General features: G+C 34.8%; 4 protein-coding genes across 6 annotated transcripts; 2 read left to right on the forward strand and 2 right to left on the reverse strand.

The window, feature by feature from the left end:
* The first annotated feature begins 1935 nt into the window (after window positions 1–1935).
* On the forward strand, window positions 1936–14168 carry LOC110785757 (protein LAX PANICLE 2). Its single transcript, XM_021990265.2, has 4 exons — window positions 1936–3695; window positions 3826–3876; window positions 4075–4147; window positions 13630–14168. Exons 1-4 carry the CDS (start codon window positions 2533–2535, stop codon window positions 13873–13875), a joined length of 1533 nt encoding a protein of 510 aa, XP_021845957.2. The 5' UTR covers window positions 1936–2532; the 3' UTR covers window positions 13876–14168.
* Window positions 14169–15693: 1525 nt separating this feature from the next.
* Window positions 15694–19258, reverse strand: LOC110785758 (uncharacterized). Of its 2 annotated transcripts, none has more exons than XM_021990266.2 (2): window positions 18085–19258; window positions 15694–16386 (listed from the first exon to the last, which is right to left on the reverse strand). In XM_021990266.2, exon 1 carries the CDS (start codon window positions 19155–19157, stop codon window positions 18165–18167), a length of 993 nt encoding a protein of 330 aa, XP_021845958.1. In that variant the 5' UTR covers window positions 19158–19258; the 3' UTR covers window positions 15694–16386; window positions 18085–18164. The 2 variants fall into 2 exon arrangements, with proteins under 2 accessions (XP_021845958.1, XP_021845960.1); XM_021990268.2 differs by having other exon boundaries at window positions 15694–16390.
* Window positions 19259–21739: 2481 nt separating this feature from the next.
* On the forward strand, window positions 21740–22731 carry LOC110785687 (uncharacterized). The gene is made up of 4 exons (XM_021990171.2): window positions 21740–21951; window positions 22118–22164; window positions 22253–22329; window positions 22429–22731. Exons 1-4 carry the CDS (start codon window positions 21815–21817, stop codon window positions 22729–22731), a joined length of 564 nt encoding a protein of 187 aa, XP_021845863.1. The 5' UTR covers window positions 21740–21814.
* An 80-nt stretch (window positions 22732–22811) lies between these two features.
* On the reverse strand, window positions 22812–25960 carry LOC110785688 (transcription factor bHLH75-like). 2 transcript variants are annotated; one of them, XM_056830995.1, is made up of 6 exons: window positions 24488–25957; window positions 24149–24367; window positions 23955–24020; window positions 23803–23871; window positions 23586–23669; window positions 22812–23487 (listed from the first exon to the last, which is right to left on the reverse strand). In XM_056830995.1, exons 1-6 carry the CDS (start codon window positions 24770–24772, stop codon window positions 23347–23349), a joined length of 864 nt encoding a protein of 287 aa, XP_056686973.1. In that variant the 5' UTR covers window positions 24773–25957; the 3' UTR covers window positions 22812–23346. The 2 variants fall into 2 exon arrangements, with proteins under 2 accessions (XP_056686973.1, XP_056686976.1); XM_056830998.1 differs by lacking the exon at window positions 23955–24020 and having other exon boundaries at window positions 24488–25960.
* Window positions 25961–26007: the final 47 nt, after the last annotated feature.

Consider the following 26007-nt stretch of genomic DNA (forward strand, 5'->3'; position numbering starts at 1 on the left):
CTCAAAGATTACAACTCGAATCGATGTTACAATCCGAGCCGAAGGTAAAAAAAACCGCTCCGAGATTACAACTCGAACCGATGTTACAATCCGAGCCGATTTTAGAAGCACGTTCTTAAACAGATCTCCGGATTTGAAGAGCGAGGTGAAAAATCGCTCCGAGATTACAACTCGAATCGATGTTACAGTCCGAGCTGAAGGTAAAATCCGAAGGTAAAAATCCGAAGGATAAAACCGAGCCGAAGGTAAAAATCCGAAGGACAAAACCGAGCCGAAGGTAAAAATCCGAAGGATAAAACCGAGCCGAAGGTAAAAATCCGAAGGATAAAACCGAGCCGAAGGTAAAAATCCGAAGGATAAAACCGAGCCGAAGGTAAAAATCCGAAGGACAAAACCGAGCCGAAGGTAAAAATCCGAAGGATAAAACCGAGCCGAAGGTAAAAAACCGAAGGATAAAACCGAGCCGAAGGTAAAAATCCGAAGGACAAAAATCCGAAGGTAAAACCCGAGCCGAGATTACAACTCGAACCGATGTTACAATCCGAGCCGAGGTTAAAATTCTGAGCTGAAATCGACTTTCACTTGGAAGTGATCAAAATCAAAACCCAACCCATTTTCCAAATAGAATTGGGTCTGGGGGGCATTTGTTGGGGTGTTAAAATGGGCCCACCATTTTAACCTAAAAGCCAATAAAATCCACTCAAGCCCAATATCCCTTACAAGGCCTCAAAGGCCCAACAAAGGCACTATATATACCCCTCAAAGGGCAAGGTAAAGGGGAGATTCTCTAACCCTAGAGAAGCCACCCTACTCTCTCTCTCCCCTAAACACCTCATTTTATACATCAATTGTACTGACTTGAGCGTCGGAGGCTCCGCCTCGGGGACCCCCCCTTTGGCCCGGAGTTCATCTTGCAGGCACCGTACGTGATCGGAACTCAAGACATCAAGGACGCTCCTTCCATCGTTTCAACCCCGGAACAGATACTACGTATATGTTGATGGCATTAAATTGATCAATTGCTTTGTAATAAAAATTAAATAGTCCATGCACAAGAAAAGGAATGGGGTTGTGAATTCTGATGATTTCCAATTTGATTGGCCCAGATTACATGAGTCGTTCTGTCCACATCCCCACTGCTTGCCGGCCGTCTATGTTAAGTGATCATACTTCTTTTTTACTTTTTTTGCTACTTCCCACTTGAGTGAGTCCCACATTTTCAAACCCACTTCTAGACTAGCGGTAGTGCTTTATCATATTTATTATCTCCCAATAATCTGGCTACGAACTCCCTTACAAAATAGGGATATACTCACCCTTGTCATTAATACACTACTGCTATACTCTGTTATAACGGATGTAAAGAAAGATTAAATAACGTAATTAAAGAACGCAGAGATTTAACGTGGTTCACTAACAATGTGTTAGCTACGACCAAGGGCAGAGGGGAGGAAATTTTTTATTGATCTTGAGGAGTATATATTACAGAATACAACTAGGTTATGACCTAGAAAGTTTATATAGTACTATCTAGACAGATGCGGAAAAACCCAGAAAATAGGCCCAAAACAGATAACCCTAGTCCAGAATAACAGATACCGTAAAGTATCCCCGTGCTGAGGTGTTGCAGTAAGGGGCTTGACCTATTCAAGGCATTACCTAACATACTCTCTTCCACGGCATGAGTAGAACTCTACATAATTATTATTTTTAAAAATAAATTTTAAAAATTGGACTAATGTTTTGTAAGTTGGAAGTTTGAGAATATTGAGTTAGCATGCACAAAAGAGGAAACTGAAAGAAGTAAATTGGGATATATATCCTTAAAAAAGAAAGAAAGTTTTGATGGTGAATTTGAGCTGTAGCTTGAAAGTTGAAAGGCATCCATGGGCATGTCTCTAATAAAAATGGGTCTTTATAAAGTCAAACAAACAAACTGCTACATATATACGTACTGTTCACCCCAAATATTATTATAATCTTAATAAAACAAGTTGTACATTTTTTAAATAAAAAAGAAAGAGGTCAGCAATATGGATGTCCTTAAAAAGCTGAAAATCACAACTCACAAACTTCCAAACAAAGAGAATTAAACACAGATCGACCACCTTAGCTTCATTCAATTCTTCTTGTTTATAATTAATCTCTCTTTATACGGACTACTCCGATCCTCACCGAGTTTTGCTTCTCTTTCTCTGTCTCTGTCTCTCTCTCTCTCTCTCTCTCTCTCTCTCTCTCTCCCCTAAATTATATTAACAGAGAAGCAACCTGCAAACCTGCAACTGCAATCCCCCTCATTTTAATTTTAATTTAAATTTACATAAAAAAGCCCTTATAGTTTTCATTAATTAAGTTGTAGTCGAGTGTGTTCCTAATTAAAAAAAATGGAGACAAGTAGTTGTGAGTTAATTGTGAGACAGATATCCAACTGGGCGTGCTAAGCTAGCTCATGGAAAAACATCTCACCAACAACACCACAGATCTTTCAAGCTTTTCCGAGTTTTATTTATTATTAGAGTTTAACTATAAGATATGACTATGGTTCCTGCTCCTAAACTATCCAAACCACATGCTAATGCAAATGCAAATCATCTCTTTTTTTATGGTGCTTGTGGTGCTGATGTCATGACCCGATTCTCTGACGGATGCGCTGCTCCGGATGACTATTACAATAACATCGACGCCAACACTAACATCACTACTACTATTAGCAGCAGCAGCAACAACAACAACAACAACAACAACAACAACATTATAGCTGCTACTACTAACATTAGTAACGCTGTTGTAGGATCGATTGCTACTACCAATTATTCTTACCATAATACGAGTTTTACTTTTATGGCTGATGAGGAAGAACACTCCAGGACATCTAACACTAGTGTTAATGATCATCACCCTGCTGCCGCCGCCTCTTTTAAAGGCCGGGATGATGATACCCCTACACCTCCGCCGCCTTCCGATCCTCAACAATATCACCACTTGGACAATACCACAACCTGGCTGCAATTAGGTTTAGGTAGGCCCCAAGTTGTCAATACTCCTTCGTCTCATCAAACAGCTCAGATGATGCACATGGGAGGCGACCAAGGTGGATTGATGCTAGAGCTCAACCTAGGAGGCGGCGGAGGAGGAGGTGGTGGTGGAAACAGCGGAATGATACATCCATTGCCGGCGGTGTTAGACTCTAGAATCCAACAACGACCCTTTGATTTTACAACTAGTAATATGTTTGCTGGTGGTGGGATTGGATCAGAATCACCAAATAATGGAGCCACTCATTTTCTAATGACGACCTCTCATCCACACCAACCTCAATCCCAATCTCATCCTCATCCTCATCCTCATCCTCATCCTCATCCTCATCCTCATCCTCAACACCAATTATTATTCTTAAGTAATCATCATCATCATCTTCAACAACAACAACAACAACAACATCAGATAGGGTGGGGATTTGTTAATCAGAGAACAAGTTTATCAGCCGCAGCAGCTGGATGTTCGTCTTCTATATCTCCTTCTTCCTCCTCCTCTATGCCACCGTCACTGCCTGTTCAAGGTGGACCGGGTTCCTTTTTAACCCGCCCGTTTACACCAAACAGGTCATCCATAGATTCTGATTTTAGAGTTATACACCCTCCTCCTAAGAGACCTCATTCCGGCATTTGGTTTGCCCTTCAAGCTTCTCCTCATCAGTAAGTTTATTAGCTCTCTTTTTATTTTATTTACATTATTTTATCATTAACCGCTAATAATATACGTAGTACTTTTTATTTTATACTAATTCATTGAATTTGCTTGCTCATTTTATTTGGTTTAATGTAGATCAAAACAACCATATTTGCCTCAACTATCCAAGAGCTTTCTTCGCATCAAGTAATTATTTTCCTTTTTCTTTATTTTATAATTAATTTATGTGTGTTAATTAATCACGTTCAATTTGCACCCAAACAAATAACATGACGGTACATAAATGGCAACTATATGAATGTAAAAGACAATGAAAGTGAAAGTAAAAAAGGCTTATTAATCAATAATTAAAGTATTTGTTTGGGTTTGGAAATGTTTGATCAGAGATGGGAGGATGACAGTCCGATTAGTAATGAAGTATGTGGCTAACAAGCTTGGATTGGATAGCGAATCAGAGGTACTACTCTTCAATCAACCTATTCCCATTTCTCTACTTATATAATTATACCTAGTTACTTCTCGATCATGTGAATCGATTAGTACTCGATCATTTTCATCAACATAAAGACACATTATAAATGGTGTTAAAATCTACTTAATTAAACACCACCGCCCACTATGAATCCCTATATGTTAAGGCCGCGTCAAAATTATTAGAGAGGCAAAAACAAGAACCAATTAGATTCCGTGGATTTATAAAATTAATACATACGGAGTATATATATAATACGTAGTATATAGGTAGTGTAATATTGGTTTTAGTTTAGGTGGTGAGTATATTTGTAGGTTGCAATCTCAATTTTCTTTTTACTTAGGCTAATGGGGAGCCTAAGTTAAGCTACGCAACTATATATATAGTGATTAGTGAGTGTTTATCAATCTAATCTACCAAGTGCGCTCCTCAACTTTGTATTGCTTCTAAGCTTTCATGCTTAATTTGTGAAATTATTAATTGTTTACTAGTATTTTTTATTTGAGGATTGATTGCTTAATTAGATTACTTGTCTAATCTAAGTTTATGTTGATTAATTAAGTAGTCCTTAATTGTAGTTAAAGAGTGGAATATTACATCTAGAGGACTAGAGGTAGAGGTTAATTATTTAGAGAAATACCTACCGCCATCTTAACATAATTTGGATCCTACCTCAAAACAAAAATTACTTGATTTTATTGGAGACTCAATTTTTCATACAATATATATGTCCATGTCCTTTAGCTTACACTTATTTCTTTCACTACAACGCCACATACCGATCAAGTGCCTATCAATATGGATTATTTTACAATTTTTTTCCCATAATAATCAACTAAAAATACTTGAGAGGAGTTGGTAAAGAATGTTTACAGTTAACAAATGTAGGTAAATATACAAATTAATTAATATCTTTATTAACTAGGCAAAAAAGAAATGTAACTCAATTATATAATGCATTAATGCATACTCCCTCAACGCGTAGTTGCATATGTTACGGAGTATGATACTACAAAAAAAAAAAAAAAAACCCCATCCTGTATATTCTGAGCTACTTCAATATTATTGCACAATTTAATCATATAGTCCGTAGGAATTAGCTCAATTATATTACAATAATGATAATTATTATTTCTGAAAGACATGAGATGCGGGATAAATTATGGAATTGAAGATTCAAACTCGTATAAAACTAACCCCTAGTACTATTACATGTAAATCTATTGAAACACAAGGATATAAATGAAGCCTCATCCCCAAAAGGCACGGCCAGAAATACGTACAATATAGTACTTACTTTTGTGTTTTGGCACTACCACTACAAGAATTTATATCTCTAACGACAACCTAATTACGACAGGTTAAACATTCCGTCGTAAAAACCTTTTGCGACGGGGCTAACAACCAAACAAAGACGGGAACAACCGTCACAAAAGTCTTTTACGACGGGTTAATAACGGAATTTTACATTAACAACGCCCCCCTTTAATGACGGGTTCACGACATAAAATTCCGTCATTAATCAACGATTATTAACCTTTAGCAATAATCGTTGATTAATGACCATTAACTATGGGAAATCCCGTCGCTAAAGGTTAATAATCGTTGATTAATGACGGGATTTTGCATCACGAACCCGTCATAAAAGGGGTCGTCATTAATGGAAAATCTCGTCATTAACCCGTCGTAAAAGACATTTGCGACGGTTGTTCCCGTCTTTGTTTGGTTGTTAACCCCGTCGCAAAAAACCTTTACGGCGGAATTTTTGATCCATCGTAATTAGGTTGTCGTTAAAAATACAAATTCCTGTATTGTTTGACATTTAACGGGCAACAAAAAATTTACTTAGTATAAAAAGTTTTTGGAGACACGGGGGAGCTAATCATACCTAGCTCTTTGCTAATACTCCCTCGGTTCTATAATAATATTCCAATTTAAAATTCTAACACTATTCACAATTGAAAAAAAAAAATTAAATTATTTCCAATACATAAGAAATTACATATTAATGTGATGCGTTGCTTGATTCGTCTAAATGAGAACTTTAATAATATAACAAATCATAATTTTTGCTAATGTATAATTAGATAAATAGATGATACAAAATGTGAATTGACCAATGTGAAAAGTAGAATTGAAACATCATTATGGAACGGAGGGAGTATCAAGTATTACGCACAAGTTTTTTATTTTTGTTTTGGAAAAACATTCATGTAAATTTTGTTAGGAACCGACGAGAAACCGGTGCATCACATAAACAAAAACTAATTGCAGCCCAGGGAAGAATGTTAAAATTCATAGAATATTCTACTTGTATGATCCAACCATCAACCATGCATCCAATTAATGATTTGTACGTATTACCAACCTTTTAATGTTAATAATAGTTATTGATTAACCAACTACTACTATCAAATGATATATCGATGAGGCCAGGAAATTATCCATGTCTCCAACTATTTTTCCATGTCATTAATTACGTGCTCCTTAATTAATTAATCACTAGCTGGCCGGCAAAAACAAGTCATGCTTAAGTTAGCTAGAACTCCTTAATTTCTCCAAAAATAGAACAATAAAAGAAACATTTTACAAGAAAAAAAAAAAAAAAAACAGATCTCCAAATTGAGAGCATAAAAAGGATGCAAAGAGACCCAAAAAAGATAATTACAAAAAGATAAGTAGGAGTAATTAACTTTTCTTTTGCTGAACGAATTTCAAAAGATATACTTCGTTTGATTTTTATTTTAAAAAGAAGTTGTCCGACGTTTAATATAAATGGATTATTATAGTACGTGTTATTGGTGCGTTAATATTTTCACGAATATTGTTGATGTCATGTATTGGTACGAACGAGATTATTATGAAAGCCGTCAAAAGCATATTATATACACTAAGCTACTCCGTCCATATACTAATTAATATTCTATTTATTCACCTAACAATTTTAATTATATAATTAATAAAAGCTAGCGTTGTTTTGTTGTCTTGACTTAGCTTAGCTTAGGATTAATTACTACTCCGTAAAACATTCCCTTTTATTCTTCATGGTCAACCCCTTATTAATTATATATTTATATGAACACAATATATACGTATAATGCAAAGGATAATATTGCACCAATCATTCATTTATGTTATAAGAAAAATAATAATTAAACGTACCAATCAAGAATCTGGAAATCTATCTCCCGTAAACTCTATTAATTATATTTAACTTCTCATTTAGTTGTCTTGTCGTCTTCATCAAGGATGTAATCAACTCATCGCACGTAAATTCATTTTACTTTTATTTATTTTTAATCCAATGGAATTTTGTGACGGTATTATCAATATTCTCCTTTCATTTTCATAATTTATCTCATTATAATTCCCTTTTTTTTTTTTTATTGATCTAGCTTAGTTACTAATACTCATCTTCCTTAAGTCAACCTTAACATTCTCAACGCACTTCTTTAGATTATTTTATAGGAAATCAATTTTTAATCTCTTAACCTACACATAATCACATATACCAAACTGTCAAGCCAATACATTTGTTTCGTCTTAGGCTTTGAATCAGGTGAACGTAACGATCTCTTAGTTACTCTCGTAGATGCCCTATCATTACATGCCACAAAAATCCGTAGATCATATGATGCCCTATTGTTGACAAGGGTATAAAAGTGTTAAATTGACCATCATCTCCCTACTAATATAAAAATCTACCTTAACTCGGATATAATCTGATATTTTTGAATAAAGCCGCCTAATAAGTAGCTAGGGAATAATTTAGGATTAGAGTTGGTGACCAAGAGTGTTGCATCGTTGATAAGATGCAACAATAGAGTTAGCACAAACTAGCTAGTTACGGTTATCCTTGGATGTTGGTGAGTGATACGTCATAATTGTTGATTTAAAAATTAAAGGCTATCAATCAAAATCCTATCAATGAATTGAAGTTCTTGCAGGTCGATCAAGTAAGAATTCAGGTTTAGCGTAAAAGAGAGTAAAAAGATTGGAAATATCAACACGAGTCCAAATTAAAGTAACCTCTCACATATATATATATATATATATATATGATATAATGACCCTAGGCCTATTCCCACAATCCCACAATATTAATCCCACATCACATGACATGCAACTTATTATTAGCAATCATTACTTTTATACACAAACTACTCTTACGTGATTTTATCGCAATTCACGCTGTTTTTCATATCCATTCCAATTTCCAACCTACTCCGTAATTCATTGTAGATTGATCTCCAAGTTAAATGTATGTTATACATATACCCTTATGAAAGATAGGCTGACTGACTGACTGACATATATAGACGAAATACTACGTCATCAACCTCATTCTTCAATTCATATGTATAAAGTAGTACTCCGTAATTGATCTATAAGTGTTGGACAAACAATATGATAAGGAGTAGAAGACTAGCTAGACTTATTTTCAATAAATTTCATTATGGTAACAGACACAGTAATGGGGTTTTGTTCAAAATCCGCACGCAAACGTATGTAGTAATTAATCATATGCATATATCATATCAATCATATGCATGAGGATGATTCAAAGATTAAAATAGAGAAATGAGAAAGCACTGATATATCTATCTGAATATCTCGATTGATCATCATCAACGCATACTCCGTATAATTGTAGATGCCGTGGGAAAGTTTTAAAGGGGATACTATTTTTAAGTGTATATATATTAAGTGGGCATGTTTGGAATCCCTAGCCTTACCCTAAATATCACTAATTTATTTTTTAAGGGTTATGAATTTATGATACTCCATGTAGGAGTACAACTATTACTATTAGGGATGTAAATGATATGATCCAGCGGCCAATACATTATTTTAATTGGAATTAATTACAAATAAATTTATCAAATCATGCATCTATTATTACTGCATGTAAGTTTAGCTTATAATATGCAATATCAAAGGTTTTATAGGAAATCATTTTCATTTTTCATTTTTCATTTTTCATTTTTCATTAAATAAGTTATTGTATGTAAAAGGGTAGCTAATGAGTAAATTTGTCTTTTGTCAAAAATGTATATTATGGGGTGCATTGACTTTTTAATGAGATGTGTGAATATAGCAATCAATTTACGGCATCGTCTTTAATCTTTTGGGGTCGTAGTTGACACTCAATTTAAATTAGCAAAACATGTAGGAAAAGAAAAGAAATTATTATTATTGATGATGCTAATAATGAGTTGTAATAGTTGTGGAACGTACTATTACATCCATCATATATTCATATATCATCATCAATATTAATATTAATATTAATATTAATTATTATGTATTATAAATAACATATGCATATCACCTAGACATGTTACACGTGGATGCTTTCACGTAAAGCAGCCCATTTGCATGCCTTACCATCAATCTCTCCCACTATCGTCATGCTTTCGCTTATTTACAATCATCTCGATCATCTATAAATCATAATCATCCTACAAACCTTTCTGTATCATACGCACTTCCTACGTACGTGTGTAATTGGCCCTTCTAGCAGCCTAGCTAGGATCTCGATTTCGACCTCACCACCAATTTGCGGGTTCACTTAGATTTGTTTGAATCACTTACTTTTTATTGTGCCGTTGATTTCCGGTTACTTTCTCCACCCTAATCATTTGTTCCGTGTATAAATAGTAGTACTATTTTATTAAAATTGGTTGTGTAGAATTGAGTAAACACAAAAGTGATAGACCCAAATCTATCTTATGTGAGAGTAAATTTTGGTTTTATGAGCTTTTTATGTTAATAAGATAATCTTTTAAAACAAAAAGGGACATAGGGAGTATGTTCACTACAAGAAATTGTATCATTAACGACGGAAAATTCCGTCGCTAAAGGTCAATAATATTTGATTTACGACGAGATTTTCTGTCGCGAACTCGTCTTAAAAGGGGGTCGTCGTTAATGGAAAATCTCGTCATTAACCCGTCATAAAAGACATTTACGACGGTCGTTCCCGTCTTTGTTAAAGGCTTTTACAACGGGATTTTTGATCCGTCGTTATTAGGTTGTCACAAAAGATACTCTCTCCATTCCTATTTATGTGTCCACTTTGGACATTTAGATAAAATTGAATTGTATGTAAGAGGTAATGATTGAGAGTGTTTTTTTAGGGAAAGGAAAAAGTAGATAATTGTTTAATGTTTAAAGTACAAATAAAAAGGGATGTGGATATTGAAAAGTGGAAAAAGTGTAGAATGTGTAAGAAAAAATAATAATGATTTATAGAAAAGTGGGAAAAGTGTGTGGAACAGTGGGAAAAATGTATAGAAAAGTGGGAAAGGTGTATGTCCAAAAATGGAAACTGACACTTATAAAGAAACGTTATTTATAGAAATTGGACACTTAATTAGAAACGGAGGGAGTACAAATTCTTGTAGTGGTTGTAACTTGGAAGAGTGCAATATAATTGATGAAAGATTATTTCTTAAAAAAATATACTTCGAATTAAAGTATATAGAATGTCAAATTAAAGTGCTTTACTAAATCTAGATGAAATAGATTACACTATTAATTAGTTAATTGATGAGGAAGTTTACATGGCTTTCATTATGATACTTAACTTCTCTATTTACGTAATTAATTAAGCTATATACATAAAAAAAAAAAAAAAAATTAGAGCAACATCAACAGTAAGTCTTAAGATTTGAATTTTGGTGACATGTCATATGACTCAGCTAGTCTTAAGATTACATATATCAATTTGCAGCATTGAAGTGAGGTAGTATTAACAAAGTCTTAAACGGAGTGTTGAAAAACTAAGACTCAACTTAAGACTCAATGTATTAGTTAAATAAAATAAAAAATTAAAGATGTTATATTATTTGAGATGTTTTAAATGAGTTTGAGGGGTGAAGAGCTAAATTTGGATGAGTCTGAATAAGTCTTAACAAAATTTAATTAATTAAATATTAGTGAAAAACTGACATGGCATATGAAAAAAGTTTTAAGATAAGACCCCCTTAATGTTGCTCTTAAGTAACTCGTACATTACATTACAAATATGTAATTAATGGAATTGCGTAAGATGACATATTAATTGTACGTTGGTGACGTTGCTTAATGTATAGAAATAAAAAAGATGGATTACTCCATAAAGATGTGAGTTGTGAGATGGGATATGAAAAGACAAATAAAGTTGATATGTGGAATTAGATCGATTGACCCTTGGCAAAGTTATAGGGTTTGTCATGGACGCAATAGTAAAGAGCAACGTGAATACGACGTGCATGGAATTTTTTGAATATAAAATTCCAATGATAATGAAAGATGTATGTACTACGTATGTATTGTATACCCATCAAACTTTAGGTTTTATGTTTATGTACTCTATCATACATCCATACTCGTAAATCGTAATCGTATTGTTTGATGTGAGAGTGAGAATAAAGGCTCCACAAAATCTTTTGCCGATTCCCCGCCGTGCTTCGTGCATCCTATCTACTTTTATACGATTAAAGATTCTCTTTTTTTTTATTAACACTTGTTTAGGATAATATTTTATTTTATTTATTATTATCAACTAATTTAACAATTAGTTTCTATATTTTTAAATATTTACAACATTTTGATTGATACAGGTAAAAAGCATAATTTTAACCATGCATAAGTAACTAATATCATGAACACATAAAGCGTGCAATTTCTAAGAACGATATGCAAGGAGTATTACGAGTAACAAAAGTTACACGAAGTAGGTCGTAGAAAGAGATAGAAGAAGCAATAGTGTATGTATAATAGATTAATAGGTGCATGTGTTAGGGAAATGAAAAGGGTCAATGAGATGATGATTAGGCTTAAGAGCAAAGTATAATGATTTAAAGTCGGGCAAACTTTTGATGGGTGGGATGGCGGGCAGAATTAATAGTTATTCAAAAAAGGATATACATAATCATATACAATATTACTAAATAGTTTGTGATAATTGATTATGGAAAAATTGAATCGTATCTTTTAGTTAAGCAAGCGGCTGACCGCTGACCGCTGACCGTAGTGCTATGCCTCGTCTTGTCGGGGAGGAAAATAGACTTTTAGGGAAGAATGGAAGATGCATGATCCATCAACATAAAGTTTAGAACATCACTTTAATTTTAGTTTATGAATAATGGATCATATTATATTGCTGATGTAGACTTCTCCATATAATTAAGAAAAATACTGTTTGCATGAATGACATAAGCTTGTGACAATGATGACCTCATCAATCATCACTTTAATGTATACTGTATTTTTTTTCCTATATAGGAGTAATTATCCACGTTTTCCATTTTATAGTATTGATATATTGATAACGTCGAAGAAAGGGCGCAAGAGAAGTAGTAGTAGAAGAAAACTAGAAATAGTGGTTTCCCGTGTCCCCCTATCAGTTGTAGACTTGTAGTTGTAGTTGTAGGTGAGGTGGTACTTGCCTTGCCTCCTAATTTTGCCTCATAGAATAAATATTTCCTTGTTTGGCTTATATTGTACGATTATGTACTATATCATCTTCGATGCGAACTTAATTCCAACTATATATAGAAATCAAACAGAGTACTCTACAATAAACCACAAACTCGATCGTGAATTTTCCAAAATAAGACAATTTCAATAATTGGTAAATGGGAAATTTTAATCTTTAAGGACAATTAATTATATTTGAATAAGAAAGTTTGGTAGAACGTAATGGTCATAGCTACTCATAATTGTTTACCCATACCATAAACACATCTTCAAGGACATTGTGTCCTTGGATTCTTTATTAATAGAAGCTAGTTTAAATTAGTGCTTTTACCCTAAGCAACCCCAATTTTATGAACACGGTTTTGTCGTGTGTTACAATCTTCTCCATTTCTCTCTTAAAATTATTGATGACACCTAGCTAGTTAAGCCAACAAGAATTTGAGAAATTTAATCTTGGGATAAAACTAAAAAAGAATAATTCTCTTGTATTCTGTTTTGTTGGTAAAAATTATCGAATAAAATAAACCTCTTATTGTTGACAAGGGAATAGTTGATTTGTAGAAGATGCTCACATATTCTGTATGACTTCCATGAACTTGTTAATTTTCAATATCATGTACGTATGACTTAATTTGTTAAAAGTTGACAATTAAATTAGTGCTAATTCGCACCACTACTTATCTTAATTCTTAAAACTAACTGTCACTTTGAAGCGGATTTGATGGAGATTATGATATAGGAAGTAGGAAGTAGTACGTATTGTTTTGAATATTCTTTCACGTCTTTTCTTTATGTTTAAACTTTCAATTTCTTGCATTAGTGGCATATGCAAGGAATATCTATGAAAACCACGTACCATCTGTTATATATTGATAATATAATAATAAGTTGATTGTCAATTCTTGTAAAATTAAGATGATAGTCTGACTGGTTCATGTATTTATAAAAATGTATGTATAATATGATATATTTATTAATATGTATACTATGTACGCGCGCAGGTAGAAATAAGATGTAGAGGGCAACAACTACTACCATTCTTGACGTTGCAGCATGTAAGAGACAACATATGGAGTCCAAGAGACGCGGGATTGACGACGACGACGACGACGACGACGGTGACATTGGTTCAAGAATCCTCAACAACTGACCATCTTATGATTTTTAATTATGGTAGAACCACCACCAACAACGTCGTAACACCTCCACCTTCTTCTTCCATGTTCCTAGCTGCTACATCTACCTAATACAATTAATTAATTAATTAATTATGGATCGAGAATCTATATTTTTTTCAAATCTCTCCTCGATCATTTATTTATGATTAATTAACCCGGCCCCCAACTTCTTGTATCAATACTATTATTGTTGATCAATTAAATTATCCTCATAATTAGAATGAATTAGCTTTGATTGTAGGATGAATAGTTCCCAAATACCCCAAAATGGTTAATGGTATGTGTTTTTGTCTATTGGGGTCCCTTAACTTGTAATTGTAAAAAATATATTTTATTAATTTATATATTTTCTTTTAAGATAATGCCTTCTTTTGATCGAGTTTAATTAATCTATGTTAGGAAAAAATGTCAATGATAGATATGTAACTCCTGCAAATACAACAGTAAATGAGCCGATAACGTTTGAGCATCCGACTAACAATAATATTTAGATTGACTTGTTAAACATTAAAAAGTGATTTTGAACAAGTAATAATATAACGTATATATTCCGAATATATGTTACATGGATGTAGTGGGTTAACAATTTAACATGCATGAAAGCTAGCCATGCAAGAGAAAGGGCGGAGACTATAGTATTATAAGTAATTAAGTAGTAATACAACAAATTAATAATGCAATAAGCTTAAAGTTTCAGCGTCATCAAAGATATGAAATCTCCAAACAATGAAATGAAATGAAATGAAATGAAATATGATATTAATTGACTAATTAAGGAACTAAGTAAGTAAGGTAAAGTCAGAGGTGGTGAAGTGCATGAATATGACTTCATGGAAGGGTCACTTTCCAGCTAGATTTCATCGTATCTCCTTTCCGGAATTACAACTTCATTCCCATACTTTGACTTATTTTCTTTAATTACTCCTACTTCAGGAGAATTAATCACTGAGTCTGATATCATAGAATAAACAATCAACGGAGTATTATATTATTTTATCGTATATTTAAATACCTTGACAACAATCAAAAATAAAAATGCTCTTTTTTTTTTATATATTTCTAATAAATATTTGACCTTGTATTGAATGTAGCGGAAACAAAAGTCAATTAATCAGCTCCTCTTTTGTTTTTCAAGTCCAAATCAATAATTTATCTAGCATTGGCCCATATTAATATAACTCGTAATGGGCCTGGTAAGTCAAAGCCCAATGTATGGCTCCTAACAACAACATTCCTAAACCTGTCTATATTCACAATAATAATTGGCAACTGTGAGTGAGTCTGTGACTACTTTGTCCACTTATAGGCCCGGCCCCCACGAAAGTTTAAGGCATCCCTTGTACTTCGTACTTGGTATCGGTATGTAGCATGCCATCTACCATGGTCCATGGTTCAACTGCGACTGTGTGAATCAAACCTCATGAGTCATGACCAATAGCGAGGCCGAGAGCATATATCATTCCATGACAATTATTTTATACTGATACCACATAGACTGAGGTAAACAGTTCATATTACGCGACTTTACCCCTGCATTTAATAAGGCCATTAAAAACCCTATCGAATGGCCTACTACTTAAAATCATACCCATAGGTTCAACTTCAACTTCAACTTCAACTTCAACTTCTTCAGGCCCTTTTAGTCATTAGCTAAACGGTCTCACATTAATGACTTACTGAAAAAACATGAATGTTTTCAACTAATGAAGATTAAAAAACCATCTAATACAAACAGCTCAGTAGAAAACTGCTTCGGAGTTCAGACTCCCCATTCTGCCATAAGGCAGGACATTATTATGAATCCCTAAAAACCATAAACAAGCCTATATACTATTTCAAACCATACCAGAAGACAACAACAACAACAACAACAACAACAACAACAACAACAACAACAACAACAAAGCCTTAGTCCCAAAATGTTAATGAGTAGAAATTCACATTAGCCTAAATACCCACATCATGAAGTGAGTTACATACAAAGGAAGTACCAATATTAACATATAGTAACAAACATTAAAATAAAGAGAATAACATAATGCTCAAAGCAATTACCTCAATTATTTTTTCATAGATAATGCAAGGTCTAAGATGCCATTGCCTAGCTGGCTAGCTTATGTACACTTCAGATTTCCTCGTCAGTATCTGACTACTGCCAGATCTAAGATAGAGTCTCGCGTCTTGGGAAGACACTAGTAGAAAATGTGAGAGCTTCTAAGTAGCATTTAGATTCCATGTGGAAGCACTGCATGGATATGGAAGCTGCAAATTTCCATATTGTAACTTGGAGACTACGGGAGGAATGGTTGTAACTTGTATGGTTACAAACTTACACATGCAAATAGATTGCAAGGAACCATGTTGAAATAGTTGCTGCACGCAACTCCATGTTCTTAACAACCAACAACCAATTTGAAGCTCTGAAAGAATCATATGCCATGACTTTGATGCAGGTATGGGACTAAGTAACTTGCTATAACAACCACCTTGGATCACTGATGCAATGCCTCCTACAGAGTTTGCTTGTGCTTGGTCTTGAAAGTTGAATCAATGACCTTTTAGGAGGAGAACAACATGCACCTATCTTCGACAACATACAAAAAATATGAACAAAAAAACAGCATAATAGGTATAATTACACTGCTAACAAGATTTTTTAGCCATAAAACAAACAATTTGCAAGCACTGAGAAAGTGTAGATATTAGAAATTTTATATCAGCATATAGGTGAACTTCTCCTACTCTATACACAGTAGATATTGGAAGTCGGAAGAAAAAAGATGAGTAACAAAGTAAATGGAATTGGAACATATACCTCCAGTATGGATAGCTCACAATACATTCACAGATGACCACTCAGCATTAAACCCCGAGTCCCTGAGTGTAAATGTTGTAAAGAGGGAATTTAATATTTGCAACTTTTTCTTTCAAGTTTCATCTAAATAAAATATGGTATTAAGGTATATGCTGCCAATGTATTCTCTCCCAGAAGCCATTCATGAGGAAATTGATTCCTTCTATCAGAGAAAGGAACTTTTGGTGTCACTGATTATCTTCACTGCAGGGTTTTATGCCTCCATAAAAATATTAAAGAAAAGAAGATTTTGTTGTCCATTATTCCAAGCTGGTTCCGGGGTAACAGCACAGACCCACACAAATGGATTTACATGTTATTGTTGTATGATAACAGAGAAAGATGAATGTAAGTACTACTGGGGAAATGTTTCCTTACTGATACCTGTCTTTCTTCTAAAGATATTACATTAGGTCTATGGGTGGTAGTTGTCTACTTGCTAACCTCAGTGATCTAAAACCAGGCATCAAAGAGAAGTTTGAATAAGAGCTTAAACATAGGAGTATTTCATTACCTAAAGAGGAGAAATTTTCTGAGTCATAACCATAGATCACGGAAAAATCAATTAATCATAGAGACCAGAAAGCCAAATGCTATAGCTCCTTGAATCCCCTGTTAGAGAACAGAAAAACACACACACAAAATTGCTAGACCATGCAAACTCATATCTGGAGAACTGCACTAATGATGCATTTGATTTTGAGGACAGGCACAGGCTCAAGAACCACGTTTCAAACACAGTTGTAGTATTACACCAAACAAAGAACAAGGATAAAATTAATGAATTCCCCATGAAGAATTCCCTATTCACATCTCATACCAAACTTCCCATAAGGTACCTTATCTGTCAGTTGATGAGGGCTGTAATACAAAGGCTGCAGCAACTATGGCCACATCAAGCAGCATAATTAATTCCTTTATTAAGACAGGGTTCTACGTATAGCAATAAGCTCTTATAACCTGCTTCTTTGCTCGCCACGAGTGTAAGAAACAGGTAAATCATTTATAATGATCATTCATACAATCGAACTAAATTGAATTGAATTCTATTGAATGAAACGTGTTGTCTTTTTTGAACACATAACAGGGATACATTATTTCAGATATTTCAAGTGGACAATCTTGTCTACAACAAAAGATAAAGAAAAAAAGATAAGTCAAAACGGAAAGGCATACTTCCAGTTCCATAAATAAGAATCAACTCAATTCTGTTTCAATTTCACCAATCGATGCAAGACATCATCAAACCAGCAAAGCAAGTGGAAGTGTCAAGTGTGGAACACAAATACTAGAGCAAACAAATATGGATTGAGCCAAAAAAGAGTTTATTGCATTGAACCATTATTACTATTACCATTGTTATTATTATATAGTAGTAGGATATCAACTGATTGCTATAAAGAAAAGAAAAAAAAAAGGCTTACATAATGTTACAAGATGCATCTCTGCAAAACTGACCAAACAACTTGATTGATATGATTCAGAAACTCGAATTCTAACTCGGTCACGATAATCCTTTTCGGAGCTTTAGAATGGCGGCATACAATTTCCTTCTAGAACCAACTGCATTTATCCCCATATCTTTTAGATCTTCAAGTGTTAAATATGGCAATACCTCCTCATCCACTTCATGGATTTCAAATACTGGGGCGTATCGTCCTAACCCTAATTCAACCAGCCATTTCCTGACCCCTTCTTCCAATCCAATTCCTCTGTTCCGAGAATTTGTTTCCATTCCCAAATCTTGCTGGGAATTGGAAACCCTAGTAGCCCTAATTGACCTTCTATTATGAGCATGCCACATATCTAGATGTGCTCCAACATCATCTGTTGAGTTAATTGGGCTTTGTTCCTGATCAGGCCCATCAATTTCTGGGTCGAAATCTCTAAAACCTTCCTCACCATTGTTGATGTTGTTGTTGTCATCATCAATATCATAATCAAATTCGTTGAAATCATGATTATTCCCGCCGTTTTCTCTCTCCTCTACGTCATCGACCGGGTCATCTTCTTCCCCTAGGTCAATCCTGAAATTGGTTCGAACCCTCTTGGAGCTGGTGGTGGTACTGGTAGCTCTCTTAGACTTGAACTCCTTGGGAAACTTCCGGTGAGAATGAACTCCGTTATTGGTGGTGGTGGCGGTGGTTTCAGCAGAGGAGTAATCAAAGTTGCCGTTGGTGGGAGTGACGAGATTAGTTAAAGGGCGTATCTTGGAGGATTTATTAGAGTTGTGTTCTCGGTGAGAGTGCGGGTGTGGGTTCAGCCTCCAGGGTTTGGAGGTCCGAAGAGTTGCGGGTTGGTCTCCGATGTCGCCTAATCGGACACTGGGCCGCCGCTGCCGTTTCGGAGCCAGAGTTGAACCAACTGGGTTTTCGGTAACCGAAGAAGGTGGAATATTCTGGGCTAGTGCTGGCGGTGGTGCTAGTGCTGCTCCGGGGAGAAAGTTTGTGATTGGGGTTCCCAAACCCAATCCAGGCGGCTGTAATTCAGCTGCCATTAATGGATGTTTGATTCGAGGGAAAGGAGGAGAGAGAAAGAGAGAGAGAGACTGTGTGGGGATGTGACTGTGAGTGAACTGTGGAGCGTACAACGGGGATGAGGGGGACTTGGATTGCGCGATTTTACCCGTACCCGGTGGCTAATATTGGTCAGGCCCGATTCAAAAGAGGGCACAGGGCATCCTTTCTCCTTAACCTAAAAGGCCCAAATAGGTATTCATAATTAGTATGTCATTTGCTTTTATGAATTTAGTTATTCTTGTTATTAATGACTGATGAAGATTAATTAATTGATATAAAAATTATTACATTATTAAATTGTGTTATCTATATGAGTGGCCAAATTCAAGGAACATAAGTCAATTTGTTGTTAACTTAACGACAATCTTTGTTCGGACTTGATCGACTTATTGATTGGTGAATTCTCTTTTATCGATTATTGGTGAAAATCTAGCATACAACGAATGAAGGCCTTCATTTTGTCGTCTATGTTATGTTTGTCGTTTATAAGTTATGTTTAGTTACACGGATTTGCAAAACCCAAAATGATTATTGTAAATGAAAATTTACTCATACTCAAGCTCCCAAACCTTTGTGCGATAAGTAAAATTTTCCTTCTTTTTTGGCACATGATCCTCTTCGTGTCTCTCCTCGCCGAAAAGCTAAAATTCTCATATTTTTCAACTCCTATGTTCTTTCTAACTTACACTAATAATCGTGTTAAAGGACGATATTATTTCAATTATATTGATGACGGAGTTGTATAAGATTTTACTTCCATAAATCTTTATATTTTGATTGTCTTGGCGTGCTATGGTGTTCTAAACTCTCTTAATATTGTTATTTATGTAATTGCAAGGCCTGATAAGGGGTATAGTTGTCGCGACCACTTAACGGTTTGAATTTCAATTCACGAACAAGCTCTTTTACTGGCCGACATAAAACATTAGATACAATCTTTAACTTATTTTACCGATCTCTTTTGACCTTTCTTGGGCCTTTTTTAGCCATTAATAAAATCTACTTTGTATATAATATTCTCGTAGTACGTACATATTTCTATCTTAAGAGAGAAATATTTCTAATTCATATGGAAACTATAGTTTGTAAACATGAGTTGATTGCTTTAGTTCCCTGCATTTGAATTTTGAACAATCTCATAGATAGTAGTTGATTCAACACAACATTCTTTGCTACTTAATGTTGTTGACCTTTGCGCATCCTATTGGATCATAGAGAGTTACAACAAGCTAAGCAAAGTCCGAATTGAAAGTTTGTAACTGATTTGTTTCTCACGAGAAGTGCATACCCTTAAGACAACTAGTAATCCTTGAGAAAACAGGAATAAAAACCAGGAAACTAAGTGAATCCAAAACATTTGAGCACACAGATTAGTATTCAAATTCAATGTAGTAAAATCCGGCCTAATAAAGGGTAAGTGTAGTAAATACTAAATAGGGGATCGGAAGTAATTATCAACAAATTTGTTTAATGTTTTTCTTGTTCTTTTTCTTTTTTTTTGGGCGTAGAGAGAGCCGCAATAATGATTTTATCCTAGTGTTGGGTAAAGACTTTAACAAACTAAGCTAGTTGACATGCATCTAAAGATAGAGATGAATAGTAAAACGTAAGCTACATGAATTAATCCCTAGCTAGATGGGTGTTGGTTGATGTATAACCCCCGAATTTGCAGATTGCTTCACCTGAATGGTGATGTGTTTCTTTTTCTGTTTCCTTGTTTGATTAGTTTAAAGAAGCATGCAGTAACTCTTACACGTATGCTCTTTCACTTGCCAAAACTAATGTACAACCATCCTTGCTTCCGTTTTATTTAAATTTGGTCAACTTTTTTATTTGTTTATAAGTTACTACATCATTTTAGCTATACAGCATTGGCAGCCTAATCTTGTTTATCATGACTCCTGGTGGCTCTAGAAGCAAGAGCATTGGTTTTGGGCGGCAAGGTCATGGTGATGGTGGTGGTGGTGGTGGTGGTGGTGCAGGTGCAGGAGGAGGAAGAGGAAGGCGTAGCGATGGGTGGGTGTGGCCTCCTCGTCCAAGGATTAAGAATTCAGTGCTGCATTTCAATAATCAGGGCACGTGCTCGTGTGCCTCACAGATTCCGCGCCAACAACAGCAACAGCAGCAACAGCAACAGACTATCTCTTTGACTATGCCTTCATCCATTTCCTATTCTGTATACCATAATGTTTCTGCCCCACCTGTATCTGTAAGCGCGCGTATATAACTCTTTGTTTTTTCCCCCCTTCAATTCAGATCATCTCTTTACATTATATTAAACTCATATGATATATGAGAATGATCGATCGCATATTTGTTGTTGCACTTGCGGATAATGAAATTTAATTCAGCACTCTAAAAGAGTACATTTGATAAATTAATATAGATACAGCAGGGAAACAATCCAAGGCCATTGAGGTTCCTGTTCTGTAAGGAGCTAACATACAGTGACGTCAAGAAGAGAAACAAAATCATTCTTCCTAGGGTCAGCCACAAGCCTTCTTATTATATTATTATTATTATTATTATTATTATTATTATTATTATTATTATTATTATTTTTATTGTTGGTCCAAGACTTCCCTAGAGTATAATTTATTTCATCAACAAGCACTAATTTCACTCTAATTAAAATATGGTGTTAATGTGTTATGGCTATGATTCCAAACAGAGAGATGCTGAAATGCATTTGCCTCGTATAGACTCGAGACAAGGTGTTCGGGTATATATGGAAGATAAGGATACCAAAGAAACTTGGTGCTTTAAATTCAGGTATACAGTATACTATATTAAGATTCAGGTATATATATTATATATATGTAGGAGTGTAGGACTGTACATGCACCATGAATATGATAATGAATAAAATGTTAGTTACAAAGTCAGTCCTGTTTTCACTTAATTGTTTTGTTTTTAATTTCCTGATCTGATGTAGCAGATACCGTATTACAAACAACTCTAAAGTTCATTCCCTTGAAGGAACTAGTAAGGACATTTCAATTAATTATGACACTTTGTAGTTTCTAATGCGCGCATAAACGTACAAATCCATTTGATGATCTGCATCTCGCAGGACACTTTCTTCAAGTCCATGGTTTGAAAGAAGGGGACTACATTGTCATATACAAAGATGATGACAGAAATCGATATGTAAGTTCCATATATTAATTGTTTCTTAATTATAACAAATATAATCATACTTTAAAATACTTAATTAGAAGCTAAGTATGATTTAAAATGGAGTGGCAGGTGATCGTAGCATCAAAGGAAAGAAATGAAGTTTTGAATGGAGAGTGTTCAGTTCCTAATAATGGGGACTTGGGCATGGGTTTGATGACAAGCAGCTATAGCCCTTCAGCTTGTAACTATGTGTACCTGAACCAGCTTTCAGACTTTTGTGTAGTAGATGAAATGGAGGAGGTAGCTACACCACGCACACCTTATCCCTATGGCAATGCAACTTGGACTGCTACCATTGTTTCATTTGACCTTCCCCCATTGCAGACCTTCAACTTGTTTGATTTTCCCATAGATAACATGTCCTGGACATGATACCATCCACCAACTCCATCCATCTTCTAGGATCCTATATTAATTGTAACTGAATTGAATGCTAGACTTTCATGTCTGGTCCTTATGTGTTTTATTCCTGTTGCTTTAGAAAATCAGCTTCCTCTAATTATATTGTTTATGATCGATTATAATTTACACAACCATAACAAAATGCTTTTGCTTATTGGGATAATGTGAAAACTAAAGCATACATTGGAGGTCTGAGGTAGGGGAGCTTGAAATTAAAGAATAAGTCTTTTCTTCAGAATTAAGAAAGTGGATGAATATGATAGACATAGAGAAACTTAATTATACACAGAGGAATAGAAAAGAGGCCGGGGATCCTATATATGATTTATACAACTCAAGTCTCAAGTCTCAAGTCTCAAGTCTCAAGTCTCAAGTCTCAAGTCTCAAGTCTCAAGTCTCAAGTCTCAAGTCTCAAGTCTCAAGTCTCAAGTCTCAAGTGATGAATACAGTGAAAGAGCAACATATACATGCACCACCTCTGCCCCCATTCCAATTTCCAATTTCCAATTTCCAATTTCCAATTTCCAAGTGAATGAGGGGGGGCGGGTTGATTACTCCTTAAAATTATAAATTAAATTCATCAAACTAAATTGTATATTCCCGGTCTTCCAGCAGAGCAAGCCAAGGTGAGGGAAGTGGCCGAGTACTAGTTCCATTCAAAGGGATGGATTGATATTGACTCGTTATCCTTGAACATTCTGAACCACCACCACTACCATATGATATCTAGGACACATACACATACACATACACATACACACAGTTAATTATTTTAACAATCATATAACAGCAAACTACCTATGATCAAAAGTTGATACGAGTACCTCTGTCTGTGTCACAGCTGATTCTACTGCAAGATAATTTACATCAAATGTGGGATCAACTAAAGCAACCTCTGTCGCTAGGGACTACACCCACAAACAGAAACGTACTAAGAGTGTGAATACTCAATACTGTCAGTTGGCTTATACTTTTATGAAGCTGAATGAAAATATAAGGAGTACGTACTAAAAGACATTAGTTTAAGGAATTGTCATTTACCTCGACCTGATCTTGTAAGGAGTGTATATAGTCTATTATGTTGTCTAGTACAGGGATCTTGCCTCCTGCCTGCAAACATTGCTTAACGTAAATTTATAAAAACTACGGAGTACTCCGTAAGAAACAATGATAAAATTATATATATAATGCACCTTGTCACAACCAGGAACAAGAGATTGCAAGAGCTTCATCTTGTCACTTATTTTTTGTCTTCTTACCTGAAATATATATATATATATATATATATATATATATATATATATATGCACTGGTTGGTTTAATTATTAATTTGTTCAAGAAATGTTAATTAATCTACTAGAATTGGAACTCTTAGACAATACTATACCCTTTCAGCAAGACTGTGACTGTCTATGGCTTGACCCCTCTTGGCCCTCACATACACACACCCATCTCTGCAACCAGCTGCATCCTCATCATCATAAATTCTTCTTTCCTCCGCTTTCTTACTCATATTTAAACTCGTCCTTTCTACGACATAATTATTGTCTTCCTTCTTCTCATTCCTCCGATTTCTTTGTCTCCCTTTCGCATTCTGTCTTATACCCTATACAAGCATATATTGAGCATGCATTCAGTAATATAATATAATATACTATATAGTAATGTCTGAAATTATAGGTAAGAAAAACTATGTAATGTATTGTAATGTTTTTATGTTAATTACCTTAGGACTGAAAGTAGTGTTGGTGTTTTCAGATACAGCAGTGAGCATATTAGCAACATTGGTGGCTTCATGATATTGCTGATGAATATCATTATAACACTGAGAAAATTCCTCAAAAGTAGTGAAATTATTAGTAATACATGAGAAATCGGAATGGAAATTAGAATTCAAGTTATTAATAGACGACGAGGAGGCATAGTGGTTGTCTGCAGGATGAAGAGTAGTCTGGAGATGAGGATGGTGTCCATCATCATCCACCACACATAAAAATGGAGAAGCAGACATTTTGAAATTTGAATATGATTGTGAGTAATTTGATATACTACTATTAACTTGCTTGCTGCTTGCTGCTTGCTGCTTGATCAGTTAGGGCCTAGGCATATATGATATATATAGTGCATAATTAATATACCAGGAATGAAAGTAACAGAGCTGTAAATAGCATAGTGTGACAAAACAAATACATAAAAGTTACCAAATGAACTAAGAATTGAATCCAAGAATCCTAGATCCTAGTTCCTAGTTCCTAGTGGTGTATTTAAGGGTGTCATTGTCAAACAATAAATAATGCAAATTGAGTGGTCGCTTTTGGGGCAGTAATGTTAGTACATATTCCTAGGAGAATGAACACAATTAACCTCCATTCCCTGCATCTGCATTCAATTCCTCTCACATGTATTATGTATAGTGTTTGAGGTAAATGGAAGAGTTGGAGTAACATATCATAGATATGGACGGCTTACATGAAAGGGAAATGAGGTCAGAAATATAAGAGGATAAAGGCAGAAAGGGGATGCATGGGGATCATGGGATGGGGAGGACTTGACTAGAAGCTACGTAGTAGGAATTCCAAGGAAGAGTTAGTTAAGGTTAGGGACCAGGATATGAATGAATAAATATACAATACAATACAATACTACACCACTAAATTAAAGCTAGCAAGCAGGGTTTAGTCAACAGATCAAGTATCTATCTACATACTCTTCCTAATTCCTACAGTATATGGGTTGCTTTAGTAGTCGGCGCCCATGTTTGTACCACGTGCCTTTGTTATCAAATATTCATCAACTCAGGCCGACATCAAACGCCTTTTTTGTTGTATTCTTCTTTCATTTCAATCAACCAACGACTCTTTCTTTGACTCTATACTGTTTTGCAACTTGGAAGTTGGAACTAATGTCATATATGATATATTGGAATTCTCTACAACACTCATCATCACATCATTATAATGTCCCCAATTTTACCAAGGTAACTATTGTCGTTTCATTTTATTCATCTTAATAATTAACTCACCTCTATGTGAGTAAAGTACATAACACTTTGTTACCGCAAGTCATAATGAATGTGTCAAATCCATTTTATCTCGAGTTCATACCCAGTTCTAACTTTATCTCTAGAGGATATTAACGTTTTAAACACCTTTTTCAAGTTTCCTTACAAAAAAAAAAAAAAAAAACACCTTCTTCGAGTCGTTTTCGCTCCGTAAAAACTGTTTTAAGCCGGATTTCAAACTAACA

This window comes from Spinacia oleracea, chromosome 1, assembly GCF_020520425.1.
Source record: "Spinacia oleracea cultivar Varoflay chromosome 1, BTI_SOV_V1, whole genome shotgun sequence".
Taxonomy (NCBI): Eukaryota; Viridiplantae; Streptophyta; class Magnoliopsida; order Caryophyllales; family Amaranthaceae; genus Spinacia; species Spinacia oleracea.

Excerpts from the sequence above, each read along its gene's own strand:
- LOC110785687 (XM_021990171.2), top strand. The coding sequence starts at position 21,815 with ATGGTGTTAATGTGTTATGGCTATGATTCCAAACAGAGAGATGCTGAA. Across the intron at positions 21,952-22,117 it reads ACTTGGTGCTTTAAATTCAG|ATACCGTATTACAAACAACT; the intron begins GTATACAGTATA and ends CTGATGTAGCAG. Across the intron at positions 22,330-22,428 it reads ATGATGACAGAAATCGATAT|GTGATCGTAGCATCAAAGGA; the intron begins GTAAGTTCCATA and ends ATGGAGTGGCAG.
- LOC110785757 (XM_021990265.2), top strand. The coding sequence starts at position 2,533 with ATGACTATGGTTCCTGCTCCTAAACTATCCAAACCACATGCTAATGCA. Across the intron at positions 3,877-4,074 it reads AAGAGCTTTCTTCGCATCAA|AGATGGGAGGATGACAGTCC; the intron begins GTAATTATTTTC and ends ATGTTTGATCAG. Across the intron at positions 4,148-13,629 it reads GATTGGATAGCGAATCAGAG|GTAGAAATAAGATGTAGAGG; the intron begins GTACTACTCTTC and ends GTACGCGCGCAG.
- LOC110785758 (XM_021990266.2), bottom strand. The coding sequence starts at position 19,157 with ATGGCAGCTGAATTACAGCCGCCTGGATTGGGTTTGGGAACCCCAATC.
- LOC110785688 (XM_056830995.1), bottom strand. The coding sequence starts at position 24,772 with ATGTCTGCTTCTCCATTTTTATGTGTGGTGGATGATGATGGACACCAT. Across the intron at positions 24,368-24,487 it reads ACACTACTTTCAGTCCTAAG|GGTATAAGACAGAATGCGAA; the intron begins GTAATTAACATA and ends ATGCTTGTATAG. Across the intron at positions 23,872-23,954 it reads TTGTTCCTGGTTGTGACAAG|GCAGGAGGCAAGATCCCTGT; the intron begins GTGCATTATATA and ends CAATGTTTGCAG.